At 48.1% G+C, this 25,740-nt stretch overlaps 1 protein-coding gene across 1 annotated transcript in view; it reads left to right on the top strand.

Annotated features, from left to right (window-relative positions):
• The first annotated feature begins 2,841 nt into the window (after positions 1-2,841).
• WISP1 (WNT1 inducible signaling pathway protein 1) overlaps positions 2,842-25,740 on the top strand; it is a 52,976-nt gene continuing 30,077 nt past the window's right edge. The window contains exon 1 of the mRNA XM_006021983.2: positions 2,842-3,025. Within this exon, the coding sequence (XP_006022045.1) occupies positions 2,978-3,025 (48 nt within the window). The 5' untranslated portion in view covers positions 2,842-2,977. The remainder of the gene's footprint in view (positions 3,026-25,740) is intronic.

Consider the following 25,740-nt stretch of genomic DNA (forward strand, 5'->3'; position numbering starts at 1 on the left):
AATGGTATAAATACACCTGTGGACTTTAAATGGGGTCTGAGATATTGTGAAATTTGCTACCCACTAGCTACCTGTTTCCATTTCACTGTGAATAAGACATCCAGAATGATGGATAACTGAGTTCAAAGTTGTAATCCTTAAATGAGGTGGGAGGTGAGGAGCAAGAGGCTTTACCTGACAGATTCAAGGTCTGGAAAACTTGCCTAACAGTGTGGCAAATGGAGCTTAGTGTACTCATGTTATCAGAGGTAGACATATGGGTTGGTCAAGTTTTGCCGTACACACGCTCAATGAAGATATCTGATGTTCTGTAGACTAGCAGGCACTGATATCCCAGGGTCTACGAACTGGAAGTTGAAGCTAGTCAAACCGACTGGAAGTCCATCATAAACTGATGAAGCAACTACATAGAGTGGGGTCAATTCTCCATCTGTTGAAGCCTTTAAACGAAGATTGAATATCTTGCTAAAGGCATGGCCACTAGTCAATAGACTCAAAGAGTCACCAGGTACAGCTTCATCACCAGGCCAAACTAAAAGGCCCCGAGATATGTGAAAACTATCTCGCACCTCCTGTTATACTCTGAACTGCTAAATGAGAACTTCAATTTCTCCATCATCCTCTAAGTTTTAGTGTATAAACAGTGCCAGTTAACTGCTTATGTTGACTAAAATAGCCGTGCACACACGCACATGCAAACACATGGGTGCACATCTACTGGCACTTAGGAATGCTGGTGGGGTGGACGTCCCAGGGAGTTCAGAACAGGATTATGAAGGCAGTCTCTAGGTCTAATCCTCTTCAAATTGATAGCCACTCAAAGCTATTATTGAAAAGGGGAAAGCACATGACGCAATCCCTTGGCCTGTATGTGCGGAGTTGTTGAGTTCCCTGTGACTGGTGCCCACGCGGCAAAATCCACAGTCTCTGTGCATACATTCCCTGGCAGCCTCATCAACGATACAAATTAAGAAATGGCCCAGGAGAATGAAATACTTAGGATGAATGGCCTGAAATGAGCAGATGGAGCAAACGCCTCAGAAAAGCCTGATCCGATTTCTTGCATTTGCCCTGGCTTTCTGGAGCAGTTCTTCCCTGGCGTTGCCAGTTTTGAAATCCAAAACAGCAGTCGGGTCTTCAGTGCTGCTGCATCTACTCAGCCATCCCCTAGTGACACTGTCTCTGTCCTGATCCCATTGGGAACCAAAGAGAGGTACTGCTGTTAGGAGGCAAAGCTAGATGACGATGCCCCCTCCACCCTCAGTGCTTGAATACTGGACTCCTCTCGACTGTTTCTCACGGCATCAGGCATGAGACTGCCTTGAGTCAGTCAGGCAAGTGGGAGTGAAAGATGCAGTTAGGAAAATGCGAAAAGGGGGTGGGAAGCATGTGGCTGAAGAGAAAGGCGAGCAGAAGGGGAGAAAGGCAGAGGTGAGAGCTGGCAACAGAAAGGTAAACCAACAGAAAGAGGGAGAAGGGCAGGATGAAGGAGTTGAGGAAGAAGTGAGGAAAGGAAGGAGAAGACCACCGAGAACAGAAAAAGAAACCAGGAGGAGGATAATTGTCTGTAGCTGAGCACGGAGAGAAGGGTTGACAGTATGTTAGAAGCAGGTCTGTGGAAATAGGCTAGAGAAAAATCACCGATGAGATTGCTAAGAAGAATTTCTCACTTGCTAAGAAGAATTTTTCCAACTATTTGAGGTGGTTTAATAAAAGATATCGGATTTACCTGAGGAACCATGTCTGCCTGTATCACTGACAAAAGGCTTTTTCTACCCAGCCCATCAGTGATGTGCCTTGGCTTCCCCATTTCAGGACGGGGGAAGAGTTAGAGCTGGTTAAACCATTCCAGACAGTGACTATCCAACCTCTTCCTGCAGACCTCCAGGGAGGAAGAGTCTGCAACTACTGTATTGTCCTGCTGGTCTTCCAGTTAGGAAGCTTCTCCCGAGCTCTGATCCAAATCTGTCTCTTGTAGCCTCATTCACGTCTCACTTATGTCAGGGTCACACAAGCCAATGGTCCCTTCTCTGGCACAGTCTTTGCCCCTGCACCTGCCTTAACACCTGCCTTTTGCAGCCCCCTTGGAGAGTGGGGCTGGCTGACTGTGGAGTAGGATACTGCTCACTGAATAAGCAGGCTTGCACCACGTAGTAAACCCCAAGGTCAGCTTCTTTTTGCCTATGCAAGCTTACCATGCCAATAAACTCTGATTGCCCTAAGGTACAGCAAAACAACACGTGTAACACACTGCATAAGGCCCGCTCTGTGCTGCTAGACCTGTCCCGCACCTGGAAACCAAGGCGGCAGCAGCAACAGCATGCAGTTGGCTTAGCAGAATGATCTCTTCCAGGGCTTTCCTATGTGGGATAACTTTATCTGGGCAAATCCCATCAAACTTGGCTTAATTCTTGTGAAGTTGTGTTTGCAAGGCTGAAGGACCAGAATTTTTCTGTCTCATAAAACCCATCAGATTTTTTTTAAAGGCGCTTTTGAGGTTTGTGTTAAAAATTGTTTCGCTTACTGGTAGGAAAGACACTATAGTGCAGAGGCTTATGCCTATGCTCCCTAATCTGAGAGGCTGCAAAAACCCTTCGCTGTAATTCTGGGGAAACTCTGAGCATTTAAACAGTGTTCAAATTACAGCCTGGTGCCCTGCTGCATTGTAACGTTCCCTTTAAGACTCTTTTGGCTAAAGGCAATACAGAGAAATGCAGGAGGTGGGGACAACAACAAAAAAAAAATGAAGAAGTAAAGGCAGGAAAAGTTTCTCCAGAGGAAAAATGCAGGGCTTGTCCTTCACCCTGACGTCAGATCTGTCTTTAATAAAATCCCCAAAGAGCCAAGAGAAAAAGGCAGATCTGCCTGAGCGAGGCTGCCAGCTCAGGACTGCTCTGCCTTCCCAAAGTGGGGGGTTTTTGTGCACAGCGGCTTCAAATCTGGGTTCAATCAATGCATTTAATCCTGGCTTCCAGTGATGAGGTGGCTTCTGCCTTGGATTCTAGCAGCAAGCAGCATTGTGCAGGTGAGTCTGGGAGCTGCAGGCAAGACTTGGCTTGTGCAGCTGATGAGGATTTTAGCTTTATTCTTTCCAAAGAAAGTAAGGGGGGGCGGGGGGTGGCCAGGAAACCAGCTGGGGACAGCCCCTAATCTAAGGGCAGGAGAGGTGAGGTAGGAGCGGGGAAGATGTTCACCCCTCACCTTTCTTCTCTTTTTTGCTGCAAAGCTGAGACCCATTTTTTTAAGCCCAGAAAAGCAGTACCAGATGCAAGTGTCCAGTTGAAATCTGCCTGTGTAACTTCACTGGATCCCTTGGAAGCCAGCTGAGGAGAAAGGGAGCAGAGCAGGGGGGAATAAAAGGATCTGGAAGAGGGGAGTGGAGGGCGACAGGCAAGTGTCTGCGGGACAGGAGCAGCAGCATCTGCTGGCAGGGGGCAGGGAGCAGGGCATCTGCAGAGACCACACGTGGCAGCAGGAGAGATCTGGGTGGAGGGGGAGGCAGTGGCTGGGCTGGAGGACATGGGTGCTGCAGGCAGGGATGGCAAGGGAAGGAAGCTTTAAAGGCACAGCAGCCTGCCTGTGCATCCCCTGGCAGTGCCAGGGGGTGGCTGGCTCCCTGGGCAGCACCCTGCCCCTCCAGGTGGGCATACGGCAGAGGGGCTGATGCTGGCTCTGTAGCAATGAGTGCAGGCAGGCTGCTGGGGCATGGGGGGGCTGGAGGCAGCTCTTGCTGGCTGGGTGGTGCCTGCTTCTGGGGCTAGAGGGCAGAGCAATGCTCAGGCGGGTAAGTGCCACCACCAACCCCCTGCCTCTTGCCCATGAGGGGAGCTGCCACTCGGGAAGGGGAAAATGTGGAGCAGGGTCTGTGCGGAGCTCGCAGGATGTGGAGAGGAGGATGGCTCAGGGGGACAAGGAAGGAAGTGCTGGGGTGCGGGGTCCGTGCTCATGGAGCTGTCCTGCACAAGTGCTGGTGGTCCAGTGTCTTAGACTTGCTGCGGGAAACCAGGCGCTAAGTTCAGCAGCCAGATACAAAGGACAGATAGATGGATGCAGTGTCCATTTGAAGCAGACATTCACTTCCCAGATCCTCTAAAGCAAGTAACTACTGCAGAGGGTCTCACCGCTTTAGGCTCAAGGGCCCCCTTGCTATACATGAGACATCCCTTAGAAAATGCTAGCTCCTTGATTTCAGGTGATCTTTGACTTCAGAAAAATACAAGAGCAAATCTTCTGTCGCAAAGAGCTCAGAAGGACCACAGCAGGGCAGGAACAGTTTTACTGCTATGGATTTCTATGTGAAATCTCTGGGATCATCATTTGATTTGTGTTTGCTCACTTAACAGTGCTAACGTTGTGTGACACCCCCCAACACCCCTGAAGGATGTCAGGATGCTCCAGGGTGCCATGAGAGCCTGGTTGAGAATCACGCAAACACTGTATTTTCTGTAGGTTGGTGAAATGGCACAAGAGGGTAGTTCCCTCCATCTTCTTCAAGGCAGGTGTGGGCGAGTACCATATAGATCTTAGATAGGAGTGGGTAAAATATGGCCCGTGGGCTGGATTCAAGGGATACTATCCAGCCGATGTCAGGTCCCTTGACCCAGCCCTGGTGCAGGAGGCAGCCCACTCCACTTTCTGGCAGTCCTTGCAGTGGTAGCTCCTTCTGGCTGCCGCTGCGAGTGTCTCTGCTGCAGCTGACCTGGCACCCAGGCATCCTCGCCCGTCTGCCCTGCACCCACCACCCGGGGTGCCAGACAGAGCAGGCAGCTGGGTAAGCAAAGCCTCCATGGAGACTGGCCAACGACTCCCGCAGGCAGGGCGCACTTGGATGGGCGGATGGATGGAGCCATGGGTAGGCAGAAAGTGGTGTCCGCGAGTCCTGGCCCAGGTCCAGGATTGTAGGGTGATCATAGCATGGGGCTATGATCACCCTACAGAGTGTGATCCACTCCCTGCACACCTCTACCCCTACCCCTGGAACAAGTGCCCATCTCAGGGACATGCAGGGAGCAGATTGCAGCTGTGCCCCGGGCCCCGGCCCTATGCAGTCATTCCACACCTGCCCATGGCTCCATCACATCTGCCTGGCCAAGCGTGCCCTGCCCACGAGGGTCCCAGATCCATGGAGATCCAACCCATCCTTTCTGTCTGGCACCCCCAGGAATGGGTGTGGGGTAGATGGGCCCGGCCAGATTGGACCAATTGCACCCCCTGCCACACCTGGCCAGGTTAGCACAGCACCTCCTCCGCCCACAACAGCTCACCGAATGTCCCTTCAGCCAAAATAATTGTCCAATCCTAATGTGAGACCTGCTCCACTCCGTTGTCTTGATGTTGAAAGTCTGCCCATAACAGCCTGACATACACACGGGAAAATGAAGTAAACCCCTGGCTTGGAGAGCTTTCAGGTCAAGGCCCTGGTCCTTCCATCAGGCCCAACAGGAATGCACCAGCTCTTCCCAATGGCAGAGCACTGCGCCTGTGAGAGTCCCATTGAAATCATTGAGTCTCTGGCTGCAGGCATCTGATTGCAGGACCAGGCCCTCAGGTAGACCACCTCGCTGCACACGGTATCGTCGGGGTGGGAGGGTGAGGTCTTCCTTTTAATGACTTATGAACTTGCTTCTTTTGGCCTCAGGTACAAAGAGGGGCTTGACTGGAAAAGGGGTTTGGTAGATGTGGGGAGGGAGGACTCTCCACACAGATAAGATTTTCGGAGCAGAGAGGTTGGGAGGTGTGGTGTGATGGAGAACATTAGCCCGTAGGACTGGACGGGACCTGCCAAGTCAGTGAGCCCAGCCCCTTGCCATTGCAAGCAGCCATGCCCCAGAAGTCCCAGAAGATCGCCCCATCAGGGTGGTCCTCTTTCAGGGGTGCAACAGGCTCGATGTAGTGTTTGAAGGGAAAAGAATGGGTCATAGTCAGGTCAGCTAGTGAATTTTGGCAACTGGACAGACAGGAGGTGTGTGGGAGTGTTAATGTCCCTGACGCTGCAGAAGAGGAGGGTATGGGATGTTTGAGGGGGCTCAGGAGGCTCTGGGATGCTGTAAAGGTTTTATTGGCAGAGCGCTCTCATGTGAAACCTCAGGAAGCCTGCACAGATCAAGCCAAATAAGTGTCAAAGACACCCTTGCACTGCACCATGTTGCCAGGTATTTTTATGTACATTTAGCTGCTATATATAACATTATTTGAACATGCATTTGCATCAAGGCACAAAAATAAAAGCAGCCGGGCCCCATACATTGCTGATCCCACACTTGCTTGCATGAAGGTGGATGGCCACGTTCTCAGAGATCCCCACGATTTCACTGGGACTCAGCCTATCTGCTCCTTTACAGACCTGGGGTGTGAAGAGGAGGAAGCAGGATGCATTGGGAAACCCAAGGGTGGGGATGACTTAGCTTTCTGGTTTTGATATATATAAATGTGCATATTGTGAGCAGTATGGAGAATACAGGGTTTTTAGGAAAGCCTTGGATGCCTTGGGTATCACATACCAAGTGCAGTAGGGGTCTTCTACAAATGTGTTACAGTCTATGCTGTCTCATAAAAGTTTTAGTGAGTTCTTAAATATTTTATTGGGATATATATATATATATATATATATATATATTTCCCCCTCCAGCTTTTAAAACCAGAATCTCTTAGCTGTAGGGGTACAAGCGTGCAGGCTGGAGCATGTGTGTGGGGGAGAGAGAGGGATCCTTCCAAACCTAAACTTTCAAACGTTCTCCTAAATCATTTTTTTTTTTCTTTACGCGCACAGTCAAATTTTCAAAAGAGCCTTCATGACTTGGGAGCAAAAGTCCTATTGACTTGCAATGAGGCTGAGGCTTTTCTGTACCACCGTTGCATTTGAAGGTGCATCTTTTAGGCATGGTATCTTGGTCCTTTTCAGTGACCTCCTGCATCTTGCTGGGAGATAAACTCTCCTTTTCTCCTCTTTTGATCCCTGACAGGAAACTTTCAGCCCTCTGTGATCAATCTTCGGCCTCAAGATTTGGAGGGGATATTTCCACACAGCAGAGGAAATAAAAGGGACATTAATTTGGCTGCTGGCCTTACAGCTTTTGAATGTGGGGAACCGGGAGGATTAGCTCTGTACAAATAAGTCAGCTCCCTTCCATCCCTAGAGCTTCATTATCATTGCCACTGCTCTAATCTATGGGCTAACCTAGACGGTGCAGGAGGTAGTTATAAAACCCTGCGGCTTTTCCTTCTCCTTTTTGTATGATTTACTGGCATGGATTTGGGTCCAAGGATTTTTTCATTTGTAAAATATTTGGATTTGGTGGCAGGAAAAAATGATTACGTTTTCTTGGCCTCCTATGAAGGAAACCACACTCTGACCAGGCTTGAACCAAAAAAATAATGGTGTGGATTTTTGTTCATTGGCAGTTTGTCGAGTGTTAAATGACTTTGTGTGTTCCAGGGACCTTTATGCTCATTTGGCGAGGGGGGTGCATGGATGTCAGGAAGAGGTGTTTTGGCCACTGATACGTTGGCTGGAACGGTTCCTGAGATGCAGATAATTGTGTATACTCTGTAATCAAGGTGTGAGCCATTTGACTTGTTCTCCTTCCTGAATATATTATCACATAATATTGTCACAGACTTCCTAATGCTTCGTGCAGACAGCTCCTAGTTACGTTTTCACTCTTTGCAATAGCCCAGGTCCTCTGCAGGGTATAAATGGATTTGGCTCCCAGTGAAGCTACACTGGTTTGTGCCAGTTGAGAACGTGGTCCAATAGCTGCCCTGGAAATGTATGTGCTGTGGTTGAAGGGAAATGGTGCTCTGAAGCAGGCCTCCCAATTGCATTATATTTATCAACACCAATTTACATTGTCTGGGGTTTGGCAACTTCCTCCCATAAGCGCACACGTGCAAGGCAGTAATTGCTACTCTGAAGCTGAAGTCCTGGAAGCGTTGCAGCCAATGCAAATCTCCACTGATGTCAGCAGCAGCTGCCTTTGGTGCATAACTCCTGCCGCAAAATCGTGGGGTTGGGAGGGACCTTAACAGTCATCCAGTCCAATCTCCAAAACAGGTGAGATGCAGACCCTCCTATCAGGAGTGCGGGTCCAAACATCTCCCGTCAGAGAGACTGCAGCCCAAACGGCTCAGCCATCCTGTCACCCAGGTCTGGGGGTTGTGTGATTGCAATCTGCTTTTAGTCTGGAGCAGCTGAGTCTCTGCAAAGAGCAGCTCTCCTCAGTGGGACGGTGTGGTGCAGTGCACGGAGTTGCCAATCTCTCTGCTCTGCCACTAGCTGCAGTCATCTCGGGCAAGGCCCGTGGCCCTGCGTGTCTCATTTTTCTGCAAACAGTGCTATTACTGAGCTCCCTGGGGACTGAGATCCTGATCAAAGGCATGATTTTACTGCCTGTCACTTTTGAATTAAAACAATTCACACTTGCTTAGCATGCTCATGGGAGGACCTCCCAGTCACACTGATACCATTTGCCAAATGGGATACCTTTAGGCATGGAAAGGTTAAGGTCAGCACCCCTAAACATGACTCAGGTAAGGTACCTCCAATTTTTTGGAGAGCCCTGACTCAGAAAAGAGAGACGGACGCATCAGAAGTGCCAGGCACCCACAGCTGAAGGCTTGTGACGGTGCGCCCCATGTAGGAAGCACAGTAAATGGTCGGGTGCATGGACTGCTGACCTTTCTTAATGCTCCAGTATCTGAGCAGGCCTTGCTGAGTCCTGAGCATCTTTGTCCGCCGGGTCCTTGTTCTGAACGAGGATTAACTGTCCTGAAGAAGTGGTCCAGAAGATCTTGGCCATCTGGCCCCTGAAGCTTAATTATTTTTCAGGAAAGTAGAAAGCTTCATTTGGAGGCAAGTGGCACTCAGCAGCCCTAAGAAACCCAGCCCTCCAGGTATCCTCTGATGGGCACTGAAATTGGAGTTTATTTTTAAGATGCATCTCTTTTGTGACTTATTTGGCTAGGGTCCGCAGCAAGGTGCTGCTCTAGTTCAGAACAGAATGAGCTCCCAGCCATGAGCCCTTCCACTAGACGTGCTCCCTTCCCGCTTGGATTGTGGCAGCAGTCCTTATCCTCATTTGCTTTGGGTATGGACTGAAAGCAGAAATGGATGGTCTGGGTCAGCAACAGCCTTCCACTTGATTTCCATCTACCTGTTCAGCAGCAACCAAGGGGTTAAATAAAGGGTTTGTATTCATTCACTGTCTTTGGTCTAACATTTTCTAAGAAGTCAGTGCAACTTCTAGGATTGTATCTACAGCCTCCAGGTTTCTACAGGTGGTTTCCCATCCAAATATAGGCTAGATGGAGAACTGCTTTTAGCTTTGCAGTCAAACCAGAGGCATGCATTCAGTTCTGCTTAGCTCTAGGTCATTGCTAGTTAAATATGGATTTACTTATGAAGAGGAACCATTGCAGTAAGGTTTTGAGATTACCTTCTTACTCTAAAACCTTTATATTCTTGATCTGTTCCTTGCTGGCTCCTTGCTAGCACTGGGTAGGAAGCCCTTGTTGGAGTTGCACAATGGTTGAAGAACTTCTTCCTTTCAAGAAGGACTCCTTGCTACCACCTCCTTTTCTTCATGCTGGAGGTCTTCATCCTGGAGATCCTGGATGCTGCCTATTCTGGTTATTGAGTTATGGCTTCCAGGAGTCTCCAAACCCCTTGTTCCCCATTTCAAACTCTTACTGACTCTGCCCCTCCCTTGGTCCCCAGTGTTGAAGAGGAGAGATAGAAGAAAGTGCCACCTTTGCCATGCATCAATGACTCGCACAGTTCAATTGATAATCATCCTCATGAGTAGGAAAGGGGAAGGGATCCCCCAGGTTGGAGCAGCTTCAAGAAAAAAAGGATAAGCCTATCCACAAAACCTGAGCCATGAACTTCCAGTCATTGGGTTGCTAGCACATGCCAACCTGGCATGGTCATTAGGACATTAGGACCCTCTTTCAGTAGGTCCCTGTGTTATCTTACATTACTGGTTCTCAACCTTTTAGATGCACCTTTTTAGGCACCCATCTTCAGACCCAAGGCAACCCTCCATAACTATTGGGAACTGAACGGCACCCATTTCCAAAATGTGTTTATTGATTATAGCGCCTACCCCCTTGAAGAGGAGCCAGGCAGTAACGGCTGGGCAGGGCAACAGGCAGGCAGGGAGAGCCTGATCCTGCCATCATCTGCTTATCTCCCCACACCTCACTTATCTCCTTGCACTGCCTGTGGCACCCTACAAAGGATCTTGCAGCACCCCAGGGTGCCCAAACACCCTGGTTGAAAAGTAGTGTCCTACAGAAGGCTTCTGTTGTATTTGTCTGGGTCTGTCATTATTGTTCAGTGGGAAGAAAACTGAGAAAGGAGTAGGGGGAGACCTCAGTTCACGTCCTGTGGGATGTCTTGCAACAAAGCCAAGGAGAGGAGCAAGGGGTCTGTTCAAAAGTCCTTGAAGGGCCTGGAGGGCACCGAGGTAGAATCTGCTCAGCTCATTAAGGATCCCATACTGGTATGAGCTGCATGTGGGCACAGAAGTCTGCTATCATGGAGCAACTTGCCAAGATGTGAGCCCAAGAGCTTATCTCTACGGTGCTTTGGAAGAGTCATTAAAGGTGACTCGGGGTTGGGGGCATATGGCAGAGGGATGTGGTACAGTCCCTAATTTATACTCAAGTAGCCAAGTCAGTAGTGGGCTGGGTGGGTTGCATTCATGTCTTAGAGCCGAGACCAACTGGCCTCTGCCCTTCGTAGAAAGATCAGGAATATTTTAAGTGAGGTCCGTCTAATTTTCTTGGCTCGTGGGTCATCCATTCCAGATGGACTGGCCCTGAAGCAGTGATCCTACCTGTCCCTGCCAATATATAACAAACTAACTGTGTTTGCCCAGCAGTTCTGTTAGCTTTAGCCGAACCGGGCTCCCATGGACAGTATATGCTGAATGTAATACATACTTTTGTTAAGCAACACAGCATGTTTATTTCTATATAAAACGCACCCAAAAACATGTTTCTTCCCGCAAGGAATGTTACAAGTAGACTAAACAGTTTAGACATAAGCTGCACCAGGCACCTCAGAGAAATGATGGCTTTTGCTTCAGATGTAGCAATCCTTGACTGCTGTGGGCAGGATGGCACTGTTTCCCTTGCTAAGCTTCACACACCTGAATCAAACTTTATTTTTTGCATTGCTTAAACTCCCGATTCCATGTACTGTTCCCAGTTTCCTCGAATACAAGCTCTGTTTTTAAGACTTACCCTTTTTTTTCCTTTTGAGTCACAGCCAAGATAAAGCTGAGGGGAAGGAAAAAAAATATTTTTCTCTCTAAAATGTCAATGCAATCTTAAAAATTCTGACCAGCTACAAACCTAAGTGATTGCCGAGGAAAGGGAGCATTCAGTATCTGTGACATCTAGCTAGTTGCCAATAATCCTCATTTTTTTTTTCCATTAAGTTGCATTGCAATGAGCTGGCTGATGAGTATATACCACGTTTTCCACTGCCTGGAATCACGTGTCTGCCTAGCTAACTCCACCTGCCATGGGAGTGGGCTCTGCATTTATTGCATCTAAACGCTACTACCAGTAGCGGTACTGTACTGTAATGATCCAGCACTCCTGCAACTCCGATATACCAGGTTGACACAAATTTGTTTTCTATTTTTTTTTTTTTTTTTACTGCCCCAAGGTGTGTTTTTTTAAACATCTGCCAACCCTGGCTGGATGTACAACACGAATAAATGATTTTTATCTTGCATCTGCATGGCAGTCACAGAGGCAGACTTGCTACAGCCAAAGGAATTTTCTACACTTGCTGAATTTCTGGTTTGATAAGGAGGCAGAAAAAATCTGCATCCATGTGGGAAAAATTAAGTGTTCTTCAAGAAGGCTGGTAGATGTATTTGGCTAGCCATGGGAAAGGAGATGTCCAGGCCTCCGAGGAACAGCTGGGTTGTTTTAGCCGCTGTGAGGAAGGACCAAACCACAAAACTACAGCCAGGGGCACAATGTTGGGAACGTCCAAAGGAATTACACTGTGAGCCTACTGGGTTATGCTGTTTTTGACTTAAGGGGTGAAAAACCAGGAAAAGATCCATTAATCACAGTCTGGACTTTAACAGTCTATTTACAAATGTCATCAATAAATCTCCTTCAACTGACTAGCTTGTCTGAGTGCCTGGACAGAGCCAGAGGGCCAGGTTGTATCTTCACCATCGAGGCACGGAGTGATGGATGCTCTGTATGTAGAAGACGGGTTCAGGTCCAGCGCTCGTCATGGCAGAATTGTCCCTACCATTTGCTCTTAACACATGGAAAAATGTTACGAAGCATCTTATGGAATATCTCTGCTGTTCAAAGCCTTAGGATGTTTGAGGGAGGCCATTCTCCACTAGCTGCCACTGCGTTTTTAGAGCAGTGAATCCGGACAAGGGTGCCGGGGCAGGCTGGGGTGCCCTGAGATCCTTTTAAGGGTGCCACCGGGCGCTGTGCAATTTTAGCACTGTTAGGTGTGTGAGCACCTTCACAATTCACTGGATAAGCGCAATGATTTCCCATAGGAATCCATTATGTCAAAAATGTGCGACATGTTGTGGTCTTTCTGAGTACTCTGTAACAGAAGAATTGCTGTTATTTTTCCATAATGAAAAAAATGAAAGTGAAGAGCTGGGTTTTTGGTTGTGGCTGTGTTGGTCTAAGGACATTGGCAGGCAAGGCTCTTTGGGTAAATGTGATAGCTTTTATTAGACCACCTGAGCTGTTGGAAAAGAGTTCTTAGCAAGCTTTTGGGCACAATCACCCTTCTTCAGGCAAGAGCTCGCATTTTCTGAGGGGTCTTTGAGTCTAATGTATTCGAGAACCACCGCTATAGGATAATACTGATACCACCCTATATGTTTAATCCTTCTATGATTCTGTAGGGCTTTTCTATAAGGGAAGGCTCCCTGTGGATCTGTAGGCCAAAAAATTGATGCCCAGGACGGGCAGGGGTGCATACCTCTGCATGTCTTGCCCAAACATAACCCCAAGATATTTAACTTATTCAGCACGTTCCCTCCTCCCTGCCCCTCTGCTCTGGGAATCCCTTTAGAGAGTTTCAAGAGGCGTGGGTGAGGCTGGGGAATTGTGTCTGTCAAGGGCCTCCGTGCATGTGGACTGATTTCTGGATTTATCATGAAATCTTCTGTCATACAGGTTCAGCTGTAAGCCTTATGCTTCTTACAGATGGGATGCTTCAGAAATATTAAAGATCTATATTAAGATCTATATGAACCAGTAATATAGGCAGTAGATTTCCAGCTGAATCAATACCTGTGACTTATTTTTGGCTGACTTTTTTAAAGTAGATCAAACTACTTTCCATGCTGCTTTTCTGGCACGGCATGCTCTATGATCCTGATCCTTAAGTGAATGAAGCTGGGGCGTTAGGTGACTATGAAGATCATGCAGGCTGCACATCCAAAACCTACTCCCCTAACACCTACCCTATGCTAGAAAGTGCTACCTCTTTATCTACGTAAGTGCAGTGAAAGTAGCACCTCTCCCTACCCCATCTCTTGTGGCTTGATTATAGGTGTAGCTTACTCCATATGGGAAAGGAAATAAGCCATTCTGGTTTTATCGCATCCATAATAGGATTTGTGCCAGTAGAAATATTTTGGCTAGAAAAAAAATCTAACTCCCTTTCCCCCTGCCCCTTAACTAATATAGCTGTTTTGGTACAAAAGTCTGCATCCATGGATCAGGCTGTACCGCGTGAACTCTGCGCGCTGAAGAAATGATTTAGCTTTCCTCATTCCCACCTCAATACTGCCCCCTTGCGTTTAGGTGAAGGATGATCATTCAAGGAATTTGGGCTGTGCCGGTCCAGCCAAATGTGTCCATGTGCCGGCTCTCAGTTTATAATGATGGCAGTATGCTATGGGTTATGCAGTAAACAATGGCACTCAATGATACATAAACTCCCCTAAAATCCCAGTACTTGCCTAATTAGGAAGTCTTTTTTAATGGTCTAGGACAGCACTATAGAGGGCGCATCTATATGCGATGCTTTACTGCACAGCAGACTAATCTCCTACACTATGTAACCGTGTGCAGCAGCTACTGTGCAGTAAATTAGGCTAATGCGTGGTTTTCTACTACCTGGAAATACAAGTTGTAGATTAAGTGTACATTAGCAGTACTGCTCATGTAGGCGCTGACCAGGAGCAAATTTGCTCCCAGGCTGCCACACCAGCAGGAGGCCACAGAGGACAGGGGAGTTCTTTGTCCCCAGTCCTGGCACGACTCAGCTCCCTGCTGGCACAGGATCCTCTCTGCCCCCCCTATCCTGGCGCTGCGTGGTTCCTGGTGCTGCTTGTCTCCCATTTGTGGGACAGCTCCTGGCCAGCCCCCCCAGGAGGGCTTGCAGGCAGCTGCCCCAGGAGTGGGATAGCTCCCAGTGAGCCCCTTGCTGGGCAGGGGAGCCCCTCTGGGCACTGGGATCACTGGCAGCTGTGTGTCCTGATGTGCACGGGGCCAAGAGACAGCTGCTGCTGAAGCCAGCAGAGCTCTCCTGGCCCCTGTGCCCCCGGCCATGTGCCTGGCTGCTGCAAGGGGCCACAGCAGGGCAGGACTAGCCCTGTACTGGGCTGCTCCCCTTAGGAGCAGATTTGCTTCCAACAGGGTGCATGTGTAGACGTGCTCCCAGGGAAGGCTTACTGTGCAATATTTTACTGTGTAGTAAGCCTATATTGCATTAATAGCCTATGTAGACATGCCTGGATAGCAGCACCTTGTTGCCTGCTCTTTGGGAAAGTTTGTGAACACATTAACTGGAAAAGCTCTGAGACGGTGCCATGCAGCTGGAACGTGGCTGATCGGGACAGGGGAGAAGTCACAACCATACGATGGTAGTGCTTGCTGAAGACAGCTGCTCGTAGATCAGACTCGGCAAAGTCTAAGCAAGCTGATCCACGTGATGTGCCAATGTGCTGCAGCCCTGACTTGAGAGGTGACTTTGGGATAAGTGTCTTCACTGGTACAAACCAGCACGGCTCTTCTGGAATCAGTAATGTTCGCTTAAGGGACTATCCCATACTCATCCCATCAGTGTGCTGTGAAGGGAAGTCTGTCTCCTGGTCTTTGCTGGCATGACTGAGCAAACTGGCGGATGTCAGATATATGAGGGTATAATGCTGGGTATTAGACCAGCAAAACATTTTAATACAGAAATAGGAAAGTGAGATTCTTTCTTATCAGCTGGTGTATTACATATACGGTTCCTAAATGCAAACTGGTGGATGTCTAATAGGACATGGGCTGCATCCACCTACCTTGCCTGATGCAGCCAGCAGATTGTAAACTCACGGACAGACTACCAAGACTCATCTGGCCCTTTGACTACTACCCCATGTTCCTTATCCATGTGGGCACTAATAATCCTGCCAGAGGAGACCCTGACCCTGAGTAGATCAAAAGTGTCTACAGAGCTTTGGGTGCACGAGTGAAGGGGATGGGCCTCAGGTTGTGCTCTTTTTGATTCTTCCAGTCAAGGAAAAAGGCCTGGCCAGGAGTGGGAGCATCCTGCAGATCAATGTGTGGCTGCACAGGTGGTATCACCAGCAGGGATTTGACTTTTTTGACCATGGGATGTTGTTCCAAGAGCATGCTGGGAAGAGACAGGATCCACCTGATGAAGTGAGGGAAGAGCATCTTCCTAGACTGGCTTGCTAACCTAGTAAGGAGGGGTTTAAACTAGGTTCACTAGGGTATGGAGACCAAAGCCCTGAGGTAAGTGGGGAAGTGGGTGACCTTAAGGAAGAGCAAACAAGAGGGGGCAACAGGAGAGGTGGTCTCATTCTTCCTGAGAAAGCAGGGCAATCAACTAGTTACCTCGGTGTCTGTACACAAATGCATGGAGCCTGGGAAACAAGCAGGAAGAATTGTGCAAGTCCTTGCACAATCATTGCACTATGACAAGATTGGAATAACAGAGATGTGGTAGGAGCTCACATGACTGGAGCACTGTCATGGATGGGGGCAAACAGTTCAGGAAGGACAGGCAGGGGAAAAGAGAAGTTGCACTTCATGTGAAAGAGCTGTATGATTGCTCAGAGCTCCACTATGAAACTGGAGATAAGCCTGTTGAAAGTCTCTGGGTTAGGGTCAGAGTGGAGAGCAACAAGGGTGATGTCGTGGTGGGGGTCTGCTATAGACCACCAGACCAGGAGGAAGTGGTGGATGAGGCTTTCTTCAATCAGCTAGCAGAAGTTTCCTGATCACAAGTCCTGGTCCTCATGGGGGACTTCAATCACCCTGACATCTGCTGGGAGGGCAATACAGCAGTGCACTGGCAAGCCAGGAAGTTTTTGGAGAGTTGGGAACAACCTCCTGGTGCAAGTGCTGGAGCAGTCAACTAGGGACCATGCTCTTCTTGACCTGCTGCTCACAAACAGGGAAGAATTGGTAGGGAATGTCATAGTGGATGGCAACTTGGGCAGCAGCAAACACAAGACGACTGAGTTCAGGATCCTGAGGAAAGGAAGGATGGAGAGCAACAGAGTAAGGACCCTGGCCTTCAGAAAAGCAGACTTCGACTTGCTCAGGGAACTCATAGGCAGAATCCCCTGGGAAGCCAGACGGTGGGGGAGAGGAGTCCAGGAGAGCTGGCTGTACTTTAAAGAAATCTTACTGAGAGGGCAGGAACAAACCATCCCAATGCACAGAAAGACTAGCAAGTATGGCAGAAGACCAGCTTGGCTTAGCAGGGAACTCTTCAGTAAACCAAATCACAAAAAGGAAGCTTATAAGAAGTGGAAACTTGGACAAACAACTAGGGAGGCGTATAAGAGCATTGTTCGGGCATGCAGGGATGAAGTCAGGAAGGCCAAAGCGCAATTGGAGTTGCAGCTAGCAAGGATTGTGAAGGGTAACAAGAAGAGTTTCTACAAGTATGTCAGTAACAAGAGGAGGATCAGGGAAAGTGCTGAGTCCCGTACTGAGTGGGGGGCAGCAACCTAGTGACAGAGGATGCAGAAAAAGCTGAAGTTCTTGATGCCTTTTTCACCTCAGTCTTCACAGGCAAGGTCAGCTCTCAGACTACTGCACCGGGCAGCACAGTTTGGGGAGAAGGTGAGCAGCCCTCAGTGCTGAAATAAGAGGTTAGGGACTGTTTAGAAAAGTTGGACGTGTACAAGTCCATGGTACTGGATGGGATGCACCCGAGGCTGCTGAGGGAGTTGGCTGATGTGATTGCAGAGCTGCTGGTCATCATCTTTGAAAACTCGTGGTGATTGGGAGAGGTCCCAGATGATTGGAAAAGGGCAAACATAGTTTATTGTTTAGAAAGGGAAGAAGAAGGATCCAGGGAACTACAGACCAGTCAGCCTCACTTCAGTCCCTGGAAAAATCATGGAGCAGATCCTCAAGGAATCCATTTCTAAGCACTTGGAGGAGAAGAAGGTGATTAGGAGCAGTCAGCATGGGTTCATCAAGGGCAAGTCATGCCTGTCCAACCTGGTTGCTTTCTATGATGAGATGACCAGCTCTGTGGATGCAGCGAGACCAGTGGATGTGGTGTACCATGATTTTAGCAAGGCTTTTGATACGGTCTCCCACAACATTCTTGCAAGCAAGCTGAGGAAGTATGGGCTGGATGAATGGACTTTAAGGTGGATAGAAACTAGCTGGAGCATTGGGCTCAGAGGGTAGTAATCAATGGCTTGATGTCTAGTTGGTAGCTGGTATCAAGTGGAGTGCCCAGGGTTTGGTCCTGGGGTTGATTTTGTTAAGTATGTTCATCAACTACCTAGAAGATGGCATAGAGGGCACCCTCAGCAAGTTTGCAGATGACACCAAGCTGGGGGGAGTAGTAGATATGCTGGACGATAGGGCTAGGATTCAGAGTGACCTAGACAAATTGGAGGACTGAGCCAAAAGAAATCTCATGAGGTTCAACAAGGACAAGTGCAAAGTCCTGCACTTAGGACAGAAAAATCCCATGCACCGGGACAGGCTGGGGGCTGACTGGCTGGGCAACAGCTCTGCAGAAAAGGACCTGGGGTTAAAATGGACAATAAGCTGAATATGAGCCAGTAGTGTGCCCTTGTTGCCAAGAAGGCTAACAGCATCCTGGGCTGCATCAGTAGGAGCATTGTCAGCAGATCACAGTCAGTGATTATTCCCCTCTATTCAGCAATGGTGAGGCCACATCTGGAGTACTGTGTCCAGTTTTGGGTCCCCCACTACAGAAAGGGTACAAATTTGAGGGCAAAAAACATGGTTTGGGGACTTGGACACATGACTTCTGAGGAGAGGCTGAGGGAAGTGGGCTTATTTAGTCTAGAGAAGAGGAGACTGAGGGGATTTAATAGCAGCTTTCAACTACCTGAGGGGGGTTTGAAAGAGGATGGAGCTGGACTGATCTCAGTGGTGGCAGATGACAGACCAAGGAGCAATGGGCTCAAGTTGCAGCAAGGAAAGTTTATGTGAGATATTAAGAGGAATTTTCTGACTAGGAGGGTAGTAAAACACTGGAAGAGGTTACCCAGAGAGGTGGTGGACTCTCCACCCTTGGAGTTTTTTTAAGACCCCACTAGACAAAGCCTTGGCTGGGATGATCTAGTTGGGGGTGGTCCTACTTTAAGCAGGGGGTTGGATGAGATGTGACCTCCTGAGGTCCCTTCCAACCCTCATTTTTTATGATTCTGCGATTCTTGCCTTACTGCCAAACTGTGTAGGAGTGGAACTAGCGCTGTAGAAGTGAAAGACGCTAGTCCCCTGAATCACGTAATCCCCATGGAGCTCGATTAAAAGCTGAAATAGAAAGGAATTTGCATGTGAGAATCATCGTGGCGAGTCTATTTCTGCCTCTGATGGAACTAAGTGGCGAGTGTGACTGAAGCTGCGTGGGAAGGAGACTGGTGTTCTAGTTACAATGTGGGAGCAACAAAGTTAGTCTCTATTTTTGGCTGTGCCACAGACATCCTGTCTGACTGTAGGCAAGTCACATCATCTTGCGTGCTTCAGTTTCCCCACTGCTATAGACTAGGGATACGTAATGCTTCCCTGGCTTACAGATAAGAAGAACGCACCCTTTGAAATGGTCACCCTGGATTTGCACTAAGGCAAGTATAAAGGACTACGTTGTCCTATAGTGGCTCAGTTTTTGCACAGTCCTTTTCAGAGGTCAGCTACATCTTGACCTTCAGTCTGGTACAAGCGCCTTTTATTTTGGGCTATCTGATATCCAGCACCTTTTTATGTCAGTCCCCTATTTCAGTTCTGTTTCCACAGCAGGATCAGAGCCCCGGTGCCGTGCAAACTTTCCAAGACTAATACTTTTGCTGCTTGTTTGCAGATTCATGCCAGGTGGCGTTCTAGTTCCCTGCTAGTAATTTCCATTGTATTTCATTTGAAAGCATTGGTTTTATCCAAAAAACCTTGTCCAAGCCAAAGGCTATTCAACAGTTCTGCTTCCCCCCCTGCTATAATGTGTCAGCTTTCATTAGTTTGGATGGATTTTATAGGAGTTTGGGTTTTTCTGTTGCCCACTGTAATAGAATCCAAGCTCACACCGTATCTGGAATAGTATTTGTCCTGCAGAGTGAAGGAGAGACTTGCAGCCTGGCCTGGCTTCTTCTCTGTTTCCCTCCTTCCCATTGTCTGTTTGCTCCTTTGTAGTTTCTGTGCCGGGAACAGGCTGTTCTGTCTCTCTCGCTGACTCTTTACCTCCTTGCTACTAGAAAACCACGGCACAAACTGCATTGCTGTCCTCCATCACATTAGTTATCACTACCCCCAAGAGGTGCCTACCACAGACCCGTGATCTGAAATGCAGGGGAAGCGGTAGTGGTGCGACACTTCGAGCATTTTCACAGCTGTGTTTGCTGCCTGTTCTGAAAGAGCCCTGCGAATGGGGAAGTACCCAACATTTGATATCAAGTGTGGAGCTGTCTGGCTCAGCCTCTGAGACCACGATCTTGCCCAGCATAGAAAGTAGACCTTCACCTAGAAAGAGCTCACTGGGAAAGTTAATGTGTCTCCTATTTGGTAGTACAGCGATAGCACATACGTAGGAGCTTAGGCAACGTATGAATGCAGAGTGATCCACAGCATGGCCCAGAAAGCCTCTTCTAGGCCTACGTTCTCCATAGAAAACAGGCTTTATTCTGGACCAAATGCTGCTTTTCATACTCAGAGGCAACTTGCTTGAGAAAAACAAATAGGATAGGGACCTGAATTGATAGAGAAACTAAGACCCAGAATGGTTTTTGTCTCTAGAGCAGTCTATGGCACAGGGAGAAGAGAACGCAAGAGTCCTGGGCTCCTAGTTCCTCCCTATTAAAGGCACCAAAATGAGGTAACCTTGATCTGCTCTGCTCTCACACATTATGGCTGTGTATTTATAGATCCATCAATTGTTAGGGGCTGGAAGGGACCTTGTAGATCATCGGGTCCAGTCCCCCTGCACTAGGCAGGAAAAGACAAATGGGATCAAGTGACCCCAGCAAGGTGACTGTCCAGTCTCCTTTTGAAGATGTCCAAGGTAAGTGACTGCAACACACTGGAGGGAGTTTATTCCACAGTCTGGACACCCTGACTGTGAAGGAGTTTTTCCTGGAATTGAGCCTGAAGCGGCCTTCCAGGAGTTTGTATCCATGGCTCCTGGTCTTCCCCAGGGGTGCCCTAGTGAGCAGCTGTTCACTGAGTTCTTGATGTAGTGGTAAGCCGCTACCAAGTCCCCTCTCACCCTTCTCTTCTATAGGCTGAAGAGGCCCAAGTCCCTCAGTCTCTCCTTGCATGGCTTGTCTTGCAAACCCCGGATCATACAGGTGGCTCTACTCTGGACCCTCTCAAGTTTTTCCATGTTGAAGTGCTGTGCCCAGAACTGGATGCAGTACTCCAACTGTGGTCTCACCAGTGCAGAGTACAGTGGGAGTATCACTTCCTTCTGGTCTCCTCTCTCTTCTGGTCTCCTATCTCTTCCTTAGTTTTGCATGAGATGCTTTTGGCCGTGGTGCATGCCAAGTTTTCACCACCAAGCCTGTAGGTATGTTGGGGGTTGTTTGCCCCCAGGTGGAGCACCTTACACTTCTCAATGTTGAACTTCACCTGGTTCTGGTCTGCCCAGTTCTCCACCCTGTCCAAGTCTGCCTGTATCTGCAACCTATCTTCTGGCATGACCACGCTCCCCCATAACTTGGTGTCATCCACAAACTTGGCCAACGAGCTTTTCACCCCCACATCCAAATCATTGATAAAGATATTGAAAAGCAGCGGTCCAAGCATGGACCCCTGAGGGACACCACCAGCCACTTCTCGCCGGGATGACACACATCCATTCATGAGAGCTCTCTGGGTCCTACCATGCAGCCAGTTTTCTACCCACTGAACTGTTGAGCAGTTAAGCCCACAATCTTTCAATTTTTCCAAAAGGATATCGTGGGATACTAGATCAAAAGCCTTTTGGAAGTCTAGGTATATAATGCCGACCTTCTCTCCTGTGTCCAGGTGGCAAGAGACCTGGTCGTAGAAGGAGATGAGATTGGTAAAACAAGACCTACTCACGATGAAACCTTGCTGGCTGTTGTTCACAATCTTACCCTCAACGAGCATATCACACATAGATACTTTAATGAGTTTTTCCAGGATTTTCTCTGGGATGGCAGTTAGGTTGATTTGCTTATAGTTGCTCAGGTCCTCCCTCTTCCCCTTCTTGAAGATGGGCACAATGTTGACCCTCTTCCAATCCTCAGGGATCTCCCATGTGCGCCACAATTTCTGAAAGAGCTTTGCCAGGGATTCTGCAATGACCTCAGCCAGCTCCATCAGCACTTGTGGGTGAAGTCCATCTGGTCCTGCTGACTTATAAATGTCTAGCTTTTCTAGTTGGTTTTGCACCAGCTCAGCATCAGCAGTGGGAAGGCTATCATTCCCACCATGCCCCCTGTGATCCTTAACTCATTTGTTTTTCCCCTTGGTCCAGTGAAATACGGAAGCAAAGTGGGCATTCAGGAGTTCAGCTTTTTCCTGAGTGTCCGTTACCAGCTGTCCCGAGGTGTTAAGCAGGGTCCCCACATGTCCATTTGTTTTCCTTCTGCTCCCTACATACCTAAAGAAGGACTTCTTATTGACCTTGACTCCCTTGGCTAACTTAAACCCAGTCACTGCCTTAGCTTTCCTAATCATTCCCCTACAAGTGCAGACCACTGTTGTATAGTCCTCCTTGAGGACCATCCCTAGCTTCCACTGTGTGTACGCCTCTTTTTTCTTTTTCAAGAGGACCGTGATGTCCCTATTGAGCCAGAAGGGCTTATCAGCCCTTCTGCTACCTGTCCTCTTCATGGGAATGGTTTTCTTTTGTGCTTCAAGGATCATGTCCTTGAGGAATGACCACTCTTTGTGCAGCCCATTAGCCTTCCATCCCTGGTCCCGCATCGCCTCCCCTACTAATGCCCTGAGCCTGTTGAAGTCAGCATCCCATGTATATTGGTCTTGATTTACAGTGAGGTTAAACACAGGATGCTCAGAAAGTGCAACAAGCTTTAGAAGTACTTTGAAATCATGATGTGTGAACAGAACGCAGGGTTGCAGTTCCAGTTGTAAAATGATAAGATCCTTTAACTTTAGTCATTTTCACTCATCTTAAATATATGCAAAGTCATATGGGTGAATGATAAAGTCCATATCTTGATTGTTCCAAAACAAATCCAGTGATGAATAATAAATCCAATGAGAGCCAGCAGCATTTCATTCCCTTTCATAAAATTCTAATGGGATGTTTTACTTGCTATGAATAATTACCTTCCTGACAGATATACAAGATATAATGCTGGCGCTTAAACCAGCAAAACATTTTTAATACTAAACAGAAATAGAAAAATAAGAATCTTCCTCTCTCAGCAGCTTGTATATAACACATCAGGTTCCTGGATGCAGCTAGCATGGACAAGGCAAAATACCATTTATATCAGTTTTAAATGGCTATGCCTCTTTCGGGCAATGACAGTGAGCACTGGGAACTCTGTTCATAGCAAAATATTGACAACTTGGCCTGTCTGATACTAATCCAAGCCATCCCTATTGCATGGGTGCAATGTTTATTCTCTAAATAGCTGACAGATCTTTCCCCTTCTCTCTCTTGGACAAGCGTCCTGCAGAATTCAACAGGGGCAACAAAGAAGTGGTTATATAATGGCCTGGCTGGGTCTGCCTCCAGTAGACTCTGAGTCTGGCAATTGTTCCCAGGTCAGTAAACTCCCATAGTGTGAACCTTGAATGAATTGTACTAAGATTTCTGTTCGAGTTAAGAATCCAATGCTGGTGTAGAAAAGCCGTAACCCTGAACTGAGACTCTCACCCCTCCATTCCAGCATAGGTACATAATACACCCGGGTTCAGATCTCGTTCTGAAACCTTAATTGTCTATTTTTGTCAGACGGACAATTTTTAAAATCTGGTTTGGATTCCAGACCCCACCTTCCTGTTGATACAGCTGTATCACTGAGCAGCTTAGCGAACTTAAAGCACATCAGAGAAAGTCTGTTTAACTCCTACCCTCTCATTTTTGCTACATCGCTGTCCTGGGGCTTTCTCATGAAGTGACTTCTTTTGTCTCTAGTCCCTTTTTCCCCTTCCTTTTCTCACACAACCCTATACCTGGTACATCCTACAGTGGCTCAAAACCCCAATCAGTATGCACAAGATCTTTTGCAATCTGTCCGATGATTAAACACCACTCATAACTCGCATCTTAATGGTGCTCTGTTCCTGGGGGAGAAGTTATTAAACTAAATCTCATGGCCCTTTCATCATAGCAGAAGGAACTTGATTATGGCTCTGTCTGTTTTCCTGGATGGTTCAATGCCCTTATGGTAGCCCCAGAGACCAGTCATGGGTGGCATGAGCACTTTGTATACAAACTACCCACCCTGTTGTTTCTGCCATTGCTATGAAGATAGACGCGCCTATGATGTCTAGAGTTGGAGATATGAAGGTTGGATACAACAATAAGCCATTCTAATAATGTATTGTGGGGGGAAACCTGCATTTTTCCTAGACCTGAAATTTTAAAAAGTGTTCACTGGTGGCCTATTTCTGTTAAAGCAGCCAAGAACCTTTGACGATCATCCCATGTACATTAGCTGTTTGAATTCAAGGTCTAATGTCAGTGCTTGTGTACTAACACAGAGAGATTCCTCACTCTAATTTGCTTGGCATATAGTTTACATAGCCACAGACACAAAAAGGCCAGATCCTCTTCTACCTATTAAACATTAAGTGGAGTTTAAGCCAGTTGTAGGTCTCTCGGTCTGCAGGCACAGTCCTATTGCATCCTCTTGATGCGATAGTTAGCACCTCTGTTTTAGTAATGTACCTCCAGCTGAGCCTGAAGCTCATAAATCAGAGAAGGCAGCAGGGAAAATATCAAAGAGCCTTCTTCCCTATCAGCCGAGTGGGTAGGACTCTTGTCTAAGCTGTGGGAGGCCTGGGATCTAGGTCCCGTTTAGCTGGTAAGGGTGTTCAAACCCTCTTATCTCCTTCCCAGAGAAGTGCTCTGACACCTAGGCCAGGGTTTGGACAAGGAAGAGGGCATCCTTCATCCCTCCTGTTGAAGCTGGGCTGCTGGATGGAAAGGAATTCAAGAGACAGGAGACCAGAAAAAAAGCAGTAAGAGGAGCCTGTTTGTGAGAAGGGCACTTACCTGGGAGGGGAGGGACCCTGGGATTTGGCCCCTGTTTCCATAGTGGTGTATCCAATGACAATTTAATACAATGCATGAACAGGGTTGGAAGCACTGCCATCTCCTGCTGATCAGGATCCTGAGATAATGAAGGCATGTATTGTGCAGCCCTGAATCAGACAGGTGAGGGGGAAGTCCATGCACTAGCCTGCACTTAGCATTGCCTGTTGGGAGCTCCCTGCTCAGGCTCGTACGCTCTGGAAGTTCATAGGGCTGGTCACAGAGGGCGTGGGAAAGCCAGGTGCCTCCCTGTGCTGAGTAGGATCCAGGAAAGGAGAATCACTTTCTTTTGCTAAGTGGCCACATTGGGCATAAAGGCCTGTCTAACAGGCTGAACAGGATTTAGGCCAAAGCAATCATTATTATTGGGTACATTTATTGCACAGTAGACTAATTAGCTGTGCAGCAAACATTTCATAGATTTCATAGACATTAGGGCTGGAAGGGACCTCGGAAGATCATCGAGTCCAGCCCCCTGCCCAAAGGGCAGGAAGTCAGCTGGGGTCATAGGATCCCAGCAAGATAAGCATCCAGTTTGCTCTTGAAGGTGTTCAACGTAGGTGCTTGAACCACCTCCAGTGGCAGGCTGTTCCAAACCTTGGGGGCTCGGACAGTAAAGAAATTCTTCCTTATGTCCAGCCTGAAATGGTCTTGTAGTAGTTTATGACCGTTCGACCTAGTCATCATCCCTTGGGGCGCTCTGGTGAACAAACGTTCCCCCAGATGCTGGTGGTCACCCCTGATAAACTTGTAGGTGGCCATCAGATCACCCCTGAGCCTGTGCTTTTCCAGGCTAAAGAGCCCCAGGGCTCTCAGCCTGTCATCGTAGGGTCTGCTTCCCTGACCTCTGATCATGCGCGTGGCTCTTCTCTGGACTCTCTCAAGCTTCTCCACATCCTTTTTGAATTGTGGGGCCCAAAACTGGACGCAGTACTCCAGCTGCAGCCTCACCAAGGCCGAGTACAGGGGGAGAATGACGTCCCGGGATTTGCTTGAGAAGCATCTATGGATGCAAGCCAGCCTTTTGG

The sequence above is a fragment of the Alligator sinensis genome, unplaced genomic scaffold (genome assembly GCF_000455745.1).
Source record: "Alligator sinensis unplaced genomic scaffold, ASM45574v1 scaffold651_1, whole genome shotgun sequence".
Taxonomy (NCBI): domain Eukaryota; kingdom Metazoa; phylum Chordata; order Crocodylia; family Alligatoridae; genus Alligator; species Alligator sinensis.